The 14,129-nt window shown below is 46.3% G+C and overlaps 1 protein-coding gene across 1 annotated transcript in view; it reads right to left on the minus strand.

Annotated features, from left to right (window-relative positions):
- Positions 1-14,129, minus strand: part of KCNK1 (potassium two pore domain channel subfamily K member 1) — a 52,952-nt gene that overhangs the window by 1,596 nt on the left and 37,227 nt on the right. The window contains exon 2 of the mRNA XM_023240398.2: positions 2,484-2,879. Within this exon, the coding sequence (XP_023096166.2) occupies positions 2,484-2,879 (396 nt within the window). The remainder of the gene's footprint in view (positions 1-2,483; positions 2,880-14,129) is intronic.

Genomic DNA, 14,129 nt, shown 5'->3' on the forward strand with positions numbered 1-14,129 from the left:
CATTGTGGGACAGTTATTTTGGGGCCACACGGACCACACTCACTGGTTGACTCTACCAGCTTCTTACTCCGAAATAAAACATAACCCGTTGATTCAGGTTGAGTGGTGTTCTTTGAATTCCGTGAGGGGAAAATGGTGCTTTTAACTCAGTTCCTACACATTTAAAATCGGTTTCCAGAAAAAAAAAAAAAAATTCCATCATGGAAAGGAACAGGAAAGTGGAAATGAAAACTAAAAATAACAAAAATTCCAATTTCATGGCCTAGTGGTAAAATGCTTGAGGACTGTCAGAAAACAAATGAGCGGGCTAGAAGGAGTGGCATAGTGGGAACGAGGAGGCGGACTATCTCAAGAATGCACGGAGATGTGGTTCTAGCATCTTTAGAATTTGGCTATTAAGTTTTGATGACAGCATGGTATATTTTAGAAATAGCAATGACATTGTTGAACTCATTGACAATTCCCCTCCTTTCCCTTTATCTAGTGTTTAGTGAAGCCTTGATCAAGCACTGGCAAAAATATCCATGGGGTTTTAGGTAAACACTGTGGGATTCTACCCTATCCACAACCCAATATGCCTCTGGAATATTCTTTTGCTCCGGTCAGCACACATGCTATGCAGACGGCTCCAGAAAACCCGGTTCATATTGTTACGAGTGTGAAGATGATCCGAAAGGATTTAGTGTCATGTGAAAAACTGAGACGTGCGACAGTTGGGCAGAATTTACGAGAAGACTATAAACCCAAGAGAAAAGTAGAGCTAGCAAACACAATCTCAGAAACACTCAACTTCTCGGAGTCATAAACAAACTAAATTAAAACAAGGAGGTAATATTTTACCTGATGGGTGAAAAAAAAAAAAGTTGAGATAATGTTAACCAGAGGTACCGCGTGCAACAAGACCCTCCCTAATGCTACGGGTCTATACCACCCTGTAAGAGTGGAAACCGTTACGCCCACATAATTCTGGGGACGGTCTGATCTCATAATGCCATTCGGAAAGCATCGGGTCACTGTGTTCTGTGAGTCACAGGACAGGCATATTCACTTTGGGCCGTCAATCCCACTTCTTGGAAAGACAGCAAAGTAGAAAAAGTGTAAACGTACAAAAATATTTACCGTAGTGTTATTTATAATGCCCCCATGGCACGGTTAGATTATGGTATAGCCAGGGATGGAACATTATGTGGACATTGAAAATAATTACAGTAACTGGAGGAAATATGAAATCATCCTTGTAACCACTTGGTGAATATTTATGGAACTCGTACGGCAGCCAGGCATTGTTCAAAGCATTGGGGTTTGTGAGGGAAGTCTCTGTCCTGGGGGAGCCCGTGGTTTACTGGAGATGTGAAAATATACATAATTCAACGAAGCATGTTGTCAGGTTAAGACTACAAGACAGGGCCAGGACAGAGCATCTATTACGACTTCCTAGGAGACACGACATGAGTCAAGTCTTGGAAAAATCTTGAGACAGCAGAAATGCAAACTGTTACACATCAAGATGCAAAAGCTAGGAAAGGAGCACACAAAAATTAAGAATTTCCAAGTTCTTCATATCATACTGAATTTTAAGTTCTTACTCATTTACCTTGGGAGAAAGAGAGAGAAAGAGAATGTGCAGAGGGAGAGTAGAGACAGAGGGGGACAGAGGATCCGAAGCCTGCTCTGTGCCGACAACAGACAGCCTGACGCAGGGCTCGAACTCACGAACCGTGAGATCATGACCTGAGCTGGTCAGACGCTTAACCGACAGAGCCACTCAGGTGCCCTTCCATATCATACCGAATTTTAAAAAACTGTTTAAAAATTGTAAACCACTGCCTATCCGAATTTAAGATTTTCCTGGTAAATTGAAGAACACGATCGATTACTAATGGGCTACATTGTAGCCCTAGTTTTCTGGAACTTAAAACATTTGATAAAACTAGCAACTTTTCTTTTTTTAATTAAAAGTTGGTAATCCAGGGGCGCCTGGGTGGCTTGGTCGGTTAAGCGTCCGACTTCGGCTCAGGTCACGATCTCACGGTCCGTGAGTTCGAGCCCCGCGTCGGGCTCCGTGCTGACAGCTCAGAGCCTGGAGCCTGTTTCGGATTCTGTGTCTTCCTCTCTCTCTGCCCCTCCCCTGTTCATGCTCTGTCTCTCTCTGTCTCAAAAATAAATAAACGTTAAAAAAAAAATTAAAAAAAAAAAAGTTGGTAATCCAGTATATTTTGTGTGGTGCATTTTTGCGCTGTAATTTATAATGTTATTAGTAAGAAATTGATCAGTCATGTTATTAGTAAGAAACTGATCAGCAGTTTTAAATACCTGGAAAAAAGTAAGTCTCAGCAGTAAGATTTTTGCATAAAGAGTTTGCAGATTTATCAGTGAAAAAGAGATCAGGGCTTTTATGAATGACTCCTCATTGGTAGGTGAGGAGGGGTGTGGGAACAGCAAAAGAGGCCAAGGAAGTAGAGTCCGGGAGCCTGGCTACTCACACGTGATCCCAATCTTATAGAGCTCTCTGAATTTTTGATTGTAGCCTTCTCCAGGAACGTAATCCCCTAGGCCGATGGTGCTCAGGGAAATAAAACAAAAATAAAACGACTCCAGAAAGTTCCAGTCATCCTCCAGGATGGAGAACACGGCCGCCGGGATGAAGAAGAAGCAGGACACGGTGACAAACCCGAGGAGAACGGCGTGGACGATGGCCACCACCTGCTTGGAGAAGCCCCAGCGGACATGGAAGTAGAGGACAGGCCTGCGGGTGACATGGATGGTGACACGCTGGACCACTGCCGTCAGGAACAGGAGGGTGAACGGGATGCCGATGACCGAGTAGATGATGCAGAAGGCCTTACCTCCATCTGACAAGGGCACAGTGTGGCCATAACCTGCAAGGAAGAGGGGGCCGGAAAACACATCTGTAAATGACAAGTGCCTGCCACCCACCCCTGCCCCCTCAAACCTAGGCAAAGAATCAGTCTTCAGGTCTGATACTTTTTTTTTTTAATGTTTATTTATTTTTGAGAGAGAGAGAGAGAGAGAGAGAGAGAGAGAGAGAGAGAACACAAGCAGAGGAGGGGCAGACAGAGGGAGACACAGAACCTGAAGCAGGCTCCAGGCTCTGAGCCATCAGCACAGAGCCCAACGCGGGGCTTGAATCACGAGCCATGAGATCATGACCTGAGCTGAAGTTGGACACTTAACCGACTGAGCCGCCCAGGCGCCCCAAAGGGTCTGATACTTTAAAGGCTCCATCAGAATTTTTACTGCAGTAAAATTCAACAGAGGATGCTATTGCCCTTGATAAAACCTGACCAGCTCTTTCCAACACATCCGAGTCTGGTTTTGAATTTACTGTCAGGCTGGAATAGACAGAGGTTCTGTGTGAGAAGGGGCTGATGCCCATTGTCCTAGACCAGCAGGGAAAACACACGAGATATGCCCCTCCACCCCTGCCTCCCAGGATCCTCATAGTATCCAGACACCGGTCTACACTTGCATCCAAAACAGACTGCTCACAGAACTAGAGTTCTAACAGGGACGGCTGAACTATGGGCAGGCAAAGAAGACTCCATGAAGATAAAGACATCACAGAAGAAGAAAAAATTAAGATTTAAGCACACCAAGCCACAGGATGGAACGTTTCTTTTAAAATATTTTGCTCCATTATCTGGCTAAATGGCATATTCAGAAACTGTAACCTTTTTTAAAAAATTTTTTAACGTTTATTTATTTTTGAGAGAGAGACAGAGATAGAGAGCAAGGTGGGGAGGAGCAGAGGGAGAGGGAGACAGAATCCCAAGCGGGCTCCGTACCCTCAACGCAGAGCCTAATGCGGGGCTCGAACCCACAATCCGTGAGATCACGACCTGAGCCAAAACCAAGAGTCAGATGCTTAACCGACTGAGCCACCCACGCCCCCAACTGTAACCTTTTTTAGCCTTTACTCCCTCTTTGTCATTTCTGAAGGTTCCAAGATGCCATAAGTTCCCTTAAACAAACATTAAAGAAAAAAACACATTAGGGCCAATGGTCAAAACAGAGGTCTGTTTGGCTTTCCACTAGGTTTGAATCATGCCCAAATTAAGCCATTCAAAAAACTCTTCGTCCAACAAATGCTGGCAAGAGAGAATCCAGGGGGCTGAGGCTCTGTGTACTATTTTTTTTTTGTTTGTTTTAAAAAAAATTTTTTTTAATGTTTACTTTTTTTGAGACAGAGAGACAAAGTGTGAGAAGGGGAAGGGCAGAGAGAGAGGGACACACAGAATCCGAAGCAGGCTCCAGGCTCGGAGCAGTCAGCACAGAGCTTGACATGGGGCTCGAAACCGTGAACGGCGAGATCGTGACCTCAGCTGAAGTCCGACGCTCAACTGACTGAGCCACTCTGGTGCCCCTCTGTGTCCTGTTTTTAAAATTTCAGGAGCACTTCATCCTGAAAGGCCTAACAGGCCCCAACAAGTCAGTTCAGGAAAAAGCCAACAAAACGCAGTTTTGGGGGCTCCTGGGTGGCTCAGTCGGTTGAGCGTCTGACTTTGGCTCAGGTCATGATCTCACAGGTCATGAGTTTGAGCTCCACGTCAGGCTCTGTGCTGACAGCTCCGAGCCTGGAGCCTGCTTTGGATTCTGTGTCTCCCTCTCTCTCGGCCCCTCCCCCGCTCATGCTCTGTCTCTCTGTCAAAAATAAATAAACATTAAAACAAATTTTTTTTAAATGCAGTTTTTTGTGGAGCTGGGTTCTGAAGAAACCTCCTATGTGTGGTCACGACCGAAAACTTCTTTCAAACCCTGATTTCTAAAACGTATCCCCCTTAAAAATAAACAACTCTGAAAACCCTTCGGCTCTAGATGCCGCGATTCCCTGCTCTGTGGCACCTGCTGGGGTAGGGCCCAGGTATGGGTGACGGAAGCTTTTCCAGTTCTGCCCCCGCACGATGTCAACACAACCGTCAGGAGGTTATCTGCTGGCCCAGAAGGCACTCCGGTTACGAATGCGCCGCAGGGAGTCCCAGAAACCTGCTGAAATTGTTTGCAGTGGGTCCACCCACGTGTCCATTTTTCTGTGACGACATTCTGGAATCTTAGATTCTCAAAAGTGTTAGGAACAGTCGTTCTGAGTGAGCCTCAGGGCCCAGAGCCGTGTGGCCTTTGCACACCCGACTGCTCCTGGCGTGGCGTGGCGTGCTGGGTCGGGGCGCGGTAGAGAGGGAAGGGGACAGGTGGAGGCATCCGGGGAAGAGCAGGAAAGATGGGGCCAGCGTGCCAAATGATGTTCATGCCACAGAAGGAAGCAGGAGGAAGTGACTGTTTACTCTGAGGACTGAGCAAAGCTGCCACACGACGGGAGACCGGGGCCAGTAACCGCCACGAGAGAAGCGAGGCATCGGGAGGGGTGTTCCCATGCTCAGAGATCTCTTGGAAAGGCCATCTTACTCAACTGTAACAAAGCCCCTGGAAAGTGATGGCAGACTTGGTTCTGGGTCTGTGCAAGTGCTAGGAGACCGAGGAGCCCGACAGAGACGCCAGGGAGGGCGTCCACCGTGGCAGGGATTTTGTGGAGGAGATGGAAGGCGGCGCACATCAGTGGGACTCGCCCAAAGCCCTTAAGTCCATGACTGTATTATGGGTCATGGTAGTGTTTTCAAAAAGTATCTGTTCTGCAGATAGTAGAACACATCAGTTTCCTGCAGCCCACCTCTCCTGTGCCATCTGCTCTAACACAGTACCTGATTTCGCTGCTAGTAGGGAACAGAAGTAAACAAATGTCTAGTTTTAAAATATGTTAGGGTGTGATTTTCACTTCCAAATGACTACAGCTCTTTTCATTAGAACGTTAACTGAATCTCCATTTCCTAAAACATTATCCCCGAGCAACGGAGATCTTCATTGTGAGACTCTACATCTCTCTCCGCGGTAAATGCGTGTTTATGCCAGCAATCTGTTTCCGCTAAGAGATTTAAAATCAGCAGCATGTAGATTGCTTACTGAAAGCCCGTTTCTTCTCCTGGTGTTTACATAAATAATTTTTTGTCAATGGAAGACGAACTGTTAAATTTGCATCTCATTGGTATTCTCTACGCTTTCTGTAAAGGCTATATTGGGGAATCCATTGCACGGCAATTCTTTGGCAATAGCCAGCTTAATGCATCACATGGAAACCAACCTTCAGTGCTACTGAATTTTAATGAAGTGGTGAATAGTCTACTCAAGTTCAGTCAACTGAACCCCCCAGGTAAATCATGAAGCAAAGTTCGTATTTAAAAATCTCATAATTGTATTCAAATCCATTATAAACTATGAAGAATGTAGCAAAATTTTAATAAACCTCACATATTTGGTGTTCTTTAAATTTTCTGAGGCTATTCACGTACTTTTGGGCATCGTAGGAGTGTATGTATAATGGAGCGGGGAGAGTCCCACATATGATAGTGTCCTAGTAAATATGGCTTCCCGTTTGGCCACTCTTACTATGACAGCCGTCACGCTCTGCTAGCTAACATCCAATCTGGGGCTATGCCATGCTGGATCTGGGCCTTCTGGTTTTTCTGGTATTTAAGTCCTCCCGAATGGAGTACAAGACAGAGAACCTTTGTGGGCTCTTGTTCAGTTCATTACAGCAAGTCACCGTGAGGCAACTTCCTCCCACCTATCAGATGTGTTTGGGAGAGGTACGGCTTACTGCTACCTCTTGTGACCCTGCACAGAGAATAAATATTGTCATTTACTCACATTCTTTAGTATGATGTCATACAACACTTACATTTTCCATCAAGTTAGTTTGATACCTGCTTAAAAAAAATCTACAAAAGAAGAAACTCAACTTCTGAAATCCACCCCAGTAGAGATACTGAAATAAATTACAGTGTTTCCTCTCCTCTAAAACAAGTATTCATTTGCAGTCCTGGCTTTCGCTTATTGGCTAATCTCTTTCCCAGTGGACCGTGAGCCCCTGATGGGGAAATCAGGTCCTTTTCTACTATAAAGCTCTCCGGGTTCCCCAACCACAGCGTCATCCAGTGCACCGAGAGCAATTAACACTGGGGTTGTAAGTGACTTCAAATTTGGGAGGGCCAGAAATTCACTAGAAGCAACAAACAGGCTTCTGGTCACGTTGACTTTGCTTGAAGTAAATTTTTGCTCCACAGTGTCAGTAAGTGGTTGACTTCTAGATACCTTGCACACAATAGGTCTTCATAGTTCATTGCTTTACAGCAATGTTTTCCAAAGATTCGCACGGGGATAAACTCTGTTCATCCCTTCCATCCATGTAGCTACAGGGCAGGGAATGCACAGCTTCTGTTACTTTGCTTATAACCGAAGTTGCTTACAAGGGAGAGAAGACTCCAGGGGAATCTAAACAGACTCGGAGAGAAATATCGGCAAAACCTGACAGTGGGCTACATTCACTTCATGCGATGAAGGAGGCACGGATGGTAAGAGGGAACAGAAGTGAGACGTCACTGGCGGTGCAAATGGCCATGCTTTTCTTGTTTATGTTTAGGAGCCCGTTCTTTTAGTATCTTTCGGATGCTTCTTGTTGATTCTACTCAATCACAGATGGTTTCTTGCTAACGTCCCGAGAGAGAGGCAGCGGTGTTCCTAGTTAGGACACTGCTCTGATCCTTTACCTTGGAGTGACCGTTCTGAGAGATGGGCTGTATCAACACACTGCATTTAAAAACTACAGGATCCTAGCAAATGGCCTGAATGTCATAGGTGGGAGCACCCTGCACGTTTTGCAATGCGAGTTTCAACCCAAAATGGCAGCACTGTGGAAGAGCAGTTAGAAACGGTAACGAGGGCAAAGGGGCCCCTGCCACATATCCATCAGCCTGCGGAGACTGAGGTGCTAGAAAGGATGTAGGTGAGCTCAAAATCTCCAACAGGGCCACTTGCCATGTGTGTGTCTGGGTGTATGCAGAATTGCAAATTGCATGACACGATTCAAATCCAAGAGTTATTATACACACTTTACAGATGAGAACCCTTGAGTTTCTGAGAGCTTAGACAACTTATTTGAAGTCAAAAAATAAATAAATAGAGCCCACGATCTTTCCATTTGTATCATCCATTTTGATACAAAGGTCAATGATGCCTCTAAAGCCAACTCAAGTCCTAACGTTATTTCTCAGGAGCTCGTGGTGACCAAGAGGCAGTGTTGGCCATCACCGCAAAAGGGCGCCATGTCTGGCCTGTGGCTCCATGGGGCTGCCTATGAGAAAATGAGCCTCAGGATAGGGCAGGAGGAAGGGAAACGGTGATCAGCAGGGACAAAGGACAGCACAGCGAGGTGGCGGGGGAACGCGGAGCCTGGGTAATGCTGCAGGTATCAGGGGCAGGTCGGCACAAAACCTATAAGGGCCGTGGAGTGTGAGCACAAGCCAGGTGAGCCCCATGTTCTCGAATTCCAGTGGACCACCTGGGTAAATGGCAGGGTCATCAGTGGAGAAATGGAGAAGAGGACTGAGAAAATGAGAGAAAAACACGAAATCAGAACAAGTTAGGGGCGACCTTGGAAAGCAGAGTGTCTGCAGCAATAACTAGTATCAGGGATAGAAGCACAGAAAAGGGTTCACTAAAATTCTTATCTTCCCATTCCACTGTTAAGCTTACATGTCGATAACCTGTGTGGAATCCCTGTCTGTAAACAAACATATACCTGCAGAGACACCGGTTAAATAAGACAGGCTGTCCAGTGGCCCAGAGGATTGGTTATAGTCCCAAGAATGTATAATATATATAGAGAGAGTATTTATAATATACATGTCAGGTAATAGTTTAAGTAAAAATGATCACTTACTCAATGCACAAGTACATTTTCGTTGTGAAAGTTTCAAAAAAAAAAATGACAGTGAAGGCGAAGTCTCCTTGGCCAAAGCTCCAGGTCAAAAGCAGCTTCGCTGGGGTACTCCGGTCCTTGGTAAGAGCAGCAAACAGTGGTGAGTTGTGATCTTGTGATCACCAACATTCCCTTCTCGCCTTGTGCGCTACTCACGTTTCCAGCTCAGAAGAAAGCTTATTAGCAGAAACCTAAGAATAAATTCTACACTGCACGAAGAATCTACCAGCTCCCAGCAGAGGCCATTCCTGGGGGTTGACACACCCAGTTCCTAGGTGGTGCTGGCATAACCTAACTCCTTTTCTGGCACGAGTGTGCAGGGACTGGGGCTTCCAGGTGAGAACTGGCTTCCCTCGGGCCCTTCCACCTGGGCTCACTTTTATATGTGTCCGGTTTTTTGTTTACTTGGCTGATGATACTACCATTTTTTTCCCTCTTGGCATCCTAGAGTCAACATATAATCTGTTCACATATAAACAACTCCATTTGGTTTTTGATGATTCTGATTGAATATGCAGTTTTTCATAGTTTTCTACCTGTTATTACCCAACTGCAAAATAGTTAATTTTCTCATTGTATTTTAGTTTTTTTGATGTTTATTCATTTTGGAGAGAGAGAAAGACAGAGCACAAGCGGGGGAGGAGCAAAGAGAGGGAAACATAGAATCTGAAGCAGTTCCAGGCTCTGAGCCATCAGCACAGAGCCCAATGTGGGACTTGAACTCACGAACCGTGAGATCATGACCTGAGCCAAAGTCGGATGCTGAACTGACTGAGCCACCCAGGCACCCCGTTAAATTTTCTCATTTTAAACTTTAAGTAGTTTGGCCAACTTAGGAATTCCTGTTATGGATGCTTTCTTTCTGAAGCATCACCAGTTTCCTGGGACTCTAAAACATTTTACCCCCTCCAAACTAATAATCCTAATACCTGACTCTCCTTGATCCTTACTGTCTCACTGCTATACATTCTCCCGAGCACTGTTTGACTATTTAGTTTTGCGATTTCTTACACAACCTTTTAAGCTCTAGATTTCAAATTACAATGATTCTTTGATGTGTTTCTTTTTTCCTATTTCTAGAACTGTTTCTCCCTCACCCTGTCATGTCTTCTCTCACACTGCCCTCTGCATAATTCTCACAAGCCTGGCTTCATAAAACTGCAGTTAGCAGAGAGAAGTGAGCGTGCTCCATGACATTTTCAAATGACCCATCCTCTTTCCGGCCACTGCTGATGAGCAGGTAAGCACCTGGTGGACAGCCTGGCTTCCGATCCACCGTCTTCCCTCGTGAGCCTAAATTTGTCAAGGTGCTGACGAGGCCACATTGTTTGGTTATAATGCGGGACCCCTTGCAGGAAGATGCTGTAAGTTACCCTAGTGGAGGCACAGGGAACAATCGGCCAAGGGCATTTTTTGCTTATCATCATAATTACACCTGCTCCCTGTGGGGAAAAAAAAAAATAAATCATGTGATAATCTCTACCTTCCCAAACTCCAGCTTGTTCAATTGTCCCATCTGTTGAGCAGTGCGTTTGAAGGGCTTTGTTAGGTCACATGACCCACTACCCACCATGAGATTATAACCAAATTATGTCACCTTTTTAGTACAGCTTTCCCAGAATCCCAAGCAGTCACATTTCTTGGGTTTCCCCCAGGAAGGAACAGGAAAGGCAGGGTAAGCGGGCTTAGGATTGGCTGGTCTGAATAATGTCAGTGGATGTGGGGGCACAGAGGCTGGCCCTAGTTGTCTAGCATCTGGCCCCGGGGTCACTAGGGCAGCAGGACAGTAGCTTGGAGGGTGAGAGCCCCAGAAAGGAGGTGCTTAGGGGTGTGGGCTCTCGATTGGTTGGGCTGTATATGAAAGGTGTGCTCACAGAGAAGCCCTTTATTATCTAAAATTGGTTAACCCTGCGAAGGGTGGTTCCTTCTGGATCAGCAAGGCCCCAAGAGATCAAAGCATCAAATTGAAAAGAAATAATACAGGACAGCAAAGCAGGAGCCTAGTTCTGGAAAGGCATGCCCAGAGCAGTGCCAAGCCTGAGGGGCCTGTTCTAGTAACCAAACCAGGAAGATGCAGTGGTCTGGATAGAGGGACCGAGACGTGCCAGAGAGCATTTTGGAAAAAAGTCAGAGAACATGGTCCATGAAGAAACTAACTTCTGTGCACCGAACTCCTAGAACCTTTAAATTCTCCCCAGGTTTGTTCCTTGTTAATTCTGGGTTGCCCTTGCAGACCTGGGCAGAGTGTTCCAGAGAGAAAAGTAAGGAGAAGTGCTTGGTGTGTGAGCCCCAGGCACCATGCTGGGCGATTTATAAACACCATCTCCTTTAATCTTCACGAACCAGCCCTTGGAGATAAGTACGCAAGTCCCTCTTTTAGAGAAAAGAGACTATGCAATTAGTTCTAACTGCGAGCATGTGAGGGAGGCAGATCTGAACCCTGCGTTTACCGGATCTTTTCAATCTGGCCCTCGGGGCTGTGGTGAGGAGGACGAAGGGAAAATAGAAAGGGGTGACGGCGGATTACATGGGAAATAAAAGCTGGAGAAATCCGTGGATACTTCCAAAGAGAAGAATACCCTGAGACAGACCTAAGACAATGACCGCAGGGCTTGGGCTAACCCAACCCTGGGCTTCCAGAAACTCTCCCGCCCTGCCCAGGTGATCCAGTGGCCCCGGGCTATGGGGGGCGGGGGGGAGAACACATCCCGGATCCTCCATTGACCTCAGACTTCTGTTTTCTAATTCTAATTTGTTGCCTTTGTCTTGGGGTTACTCCCAAGATTTCTTTCAGCCTTTGGTCTAACCTAAATGAAATCTCCAGGTCATCTCTGATCTGTCCCGTCCCAATTCCATGAGAAGAGCAAAAGAGGGCTTATCCGATTCTCACTGCGAATGCGAGCCACATAATCGCTCGCAGACATTAGCCCCTGCCCAGCGGGGGCATTGCCATGGTCGTGCCCCGGCGTCCCCATGCCAGTTGCTGCTTATCATGCTCCCCCCCCCCCCAGCCCTTGTCCCGGGGGTCAGCACACCTGCACGCGCCCAGGCTCCCACCTGCCTGTCACCCACGGCCCCACCCTTCCACCGCTGGGACATTGGTAGGAAGAGTTAACACTGACTCAAAGTCTGATCGTTCTTGAAAGTGGCACAGCTGAAGAATCACACATTATATATACTCTTGTTGGTGTTTTTTATTATTTATTTTTATTGTCCCCTCTCACTCGTTCCTGACCATTTCTTAGGAATTTCTGTCAGCAGGACAACACAGTGAAGCTGAAGGCGGCCAAGGAACAGCGGGTCTCGTTTTTCCCAAAGCCCTAATATATTAGACAAGGCTTCCTGATGTAGAAACTGAAGCAGTGTCCCCCCACCCCTGCCACTTCCCTCGGGTTTGCCTTCGGGTTGGACACGATTATCCCGCAGCCATGACTACCACGAGGTTTAAAAGTGATTACACTGGAAAGGCTTCCCAGTGATACACTTTTACAACAAGCTTTCACAATTCATGCTGTTGGCTTCCCTCCGCCCCCCCAACCCAGTATGCTGTGCAGGCAACTCAGGATTTCTTTCCCCCCGAAACAGTTGGGCACCTTGCCCTGTGGAAGACTGGCTCAAAAGGTAATAGAAAAAGTGTGGGGTGACAAGGAGAAGACACGCCATTTACTTGGTGCTGAAATCCCGCTTCCCACCCATCACATTACGGATGGAGATCCTAGCCCGGCCCAAAGCTTAACTCCAGACTAGAAGAAGCCAAAGTATGTCCTAAACTCGCATGTGGTGTGAAGGGGCGGGGGGGAGCCCTAGACACCTGCTGAATCAAACCACATTTCCACTCTTCCCTTTACAGGGACTCAAAGCAGTAATGTCCCAAGGGTTCTAGGGAGTCTGGGAGGGAAACAGGTGTCCATGGGCAAATGGCCTTGATGGGAAAATCTCTACACCTTTTGGAGGGAGAGCCTCCTGGAATAAAGTAAACGTTGTTCTTTTTCTTTTTCATCAGACTGTAAAGACTTGAAGGCTCTTGAACTTTGAGAACACAGGGTGGAAGGTGCAAACAAAAAAAGTCCTTTGCAATACCACACTTGTCAACTAAGTGGTGCTTAGGGGAAGAGGAATCGGATTTCCTAAATGAAATCCAGGCTCTGCTTCTTACGAGCTGTGTGACCCTGAGAAACTTGATGCCTTAATTTCCTCATCTGTCAAATATGAATAATACTTCCTCCCCTCATAAAAGAACCCACATAGAGCACCGAGCACCGATGCGGGTGCATATGAAGTCCAGGGAAGTTAAACTTCTCTTCTGATGCTGAAAGAGATAGCTAATGGAATTATCTCGACAATACCTACACTCTTCCAGGTGGCTGTACTGTTCCTAGGCACAGTAGTTAGAAGTTCTCTTTTCTCACCTCTGTTCTCTGTACGCATTTTAATTCTCCTCACATCCTTCCAGACATCTTTCACAGCAATGGTTGAAGCAGTCCCTCATAATGATTGAAGACCTAACAACAGCACTTAGGGAACAATTTGATATTGGAACTTTGTGGCCGCTCTGTAGTTTGGGAGGCTGCTAACGACCCGCCTCTCCCCGCCCAACAGAAAAACCCAAAGACTCCCTTTCAGGTTCACATTCCCTCCATTGTAAACTGACCCAATATGGTGGCCATTAACCAGTCACATTTCCAAGAGGAGATACCAGCAGATTCCAGCCATCAAAGGTAGGTGAAAACTCCAGGTCCCCGCCCACAAAACTCCTCTACTAAGTGTGGTGTATTACAACAAAAAAGAGGCACAAAACAGTCATACAACGCGTTGTAGGCTGAGGGCAATTCAAACTCTCTACATTAGGTACTTGAAAGAGTAGTTCGTTGAAAGGTCAGATGGAACGCTCTTCTTGAAGCCGGATTCAACTACTTTCTAGCCAAATCAGGTGACACAATCGTCAGCTCCTTCCTTACGTGGCAGAGCACAGAACAGGACAGAGTCCTAGGCCTTGACTACCACTGTCAGGGACACCCATTTGCCGGGTGCATGAAGATTTTATGCCCGCTTCAGGCCCGGGGAGATGAACGACTTCTCTAGTTAATCCCCGTGTAAGTTCACCACCACCACTCTTAACTTGTGAAAAGTACCTCTAAGTACTCCTTATGCTAATTAATAGACTCTCGGGTCTAGCTATGGAGGTACCTGCTGAGATAGACTTAGGAAAGTAGATTCCTAGTTAGAGTCTTTCAAATGATAACTAACTTTCCCTCCAGCAGTCCTAATTAGCAGCTTGGCAGGCTAACTCCCGGCCTCTGGA

The sequence above is a fragment of the Felis catus genome, chromosome D2 (genome assembly GCF_018350175.1).
Source record: "Felis catus isolate Fca126 chromosome D2, F.catus_Fca126_mat1.0, whole genome shotgun sequence".
Lineage (NCBI taxonomy): Eukaryota > Metazoa > Chordata > Mammalia > Carnivora > Felidae > Felis > Felis catus.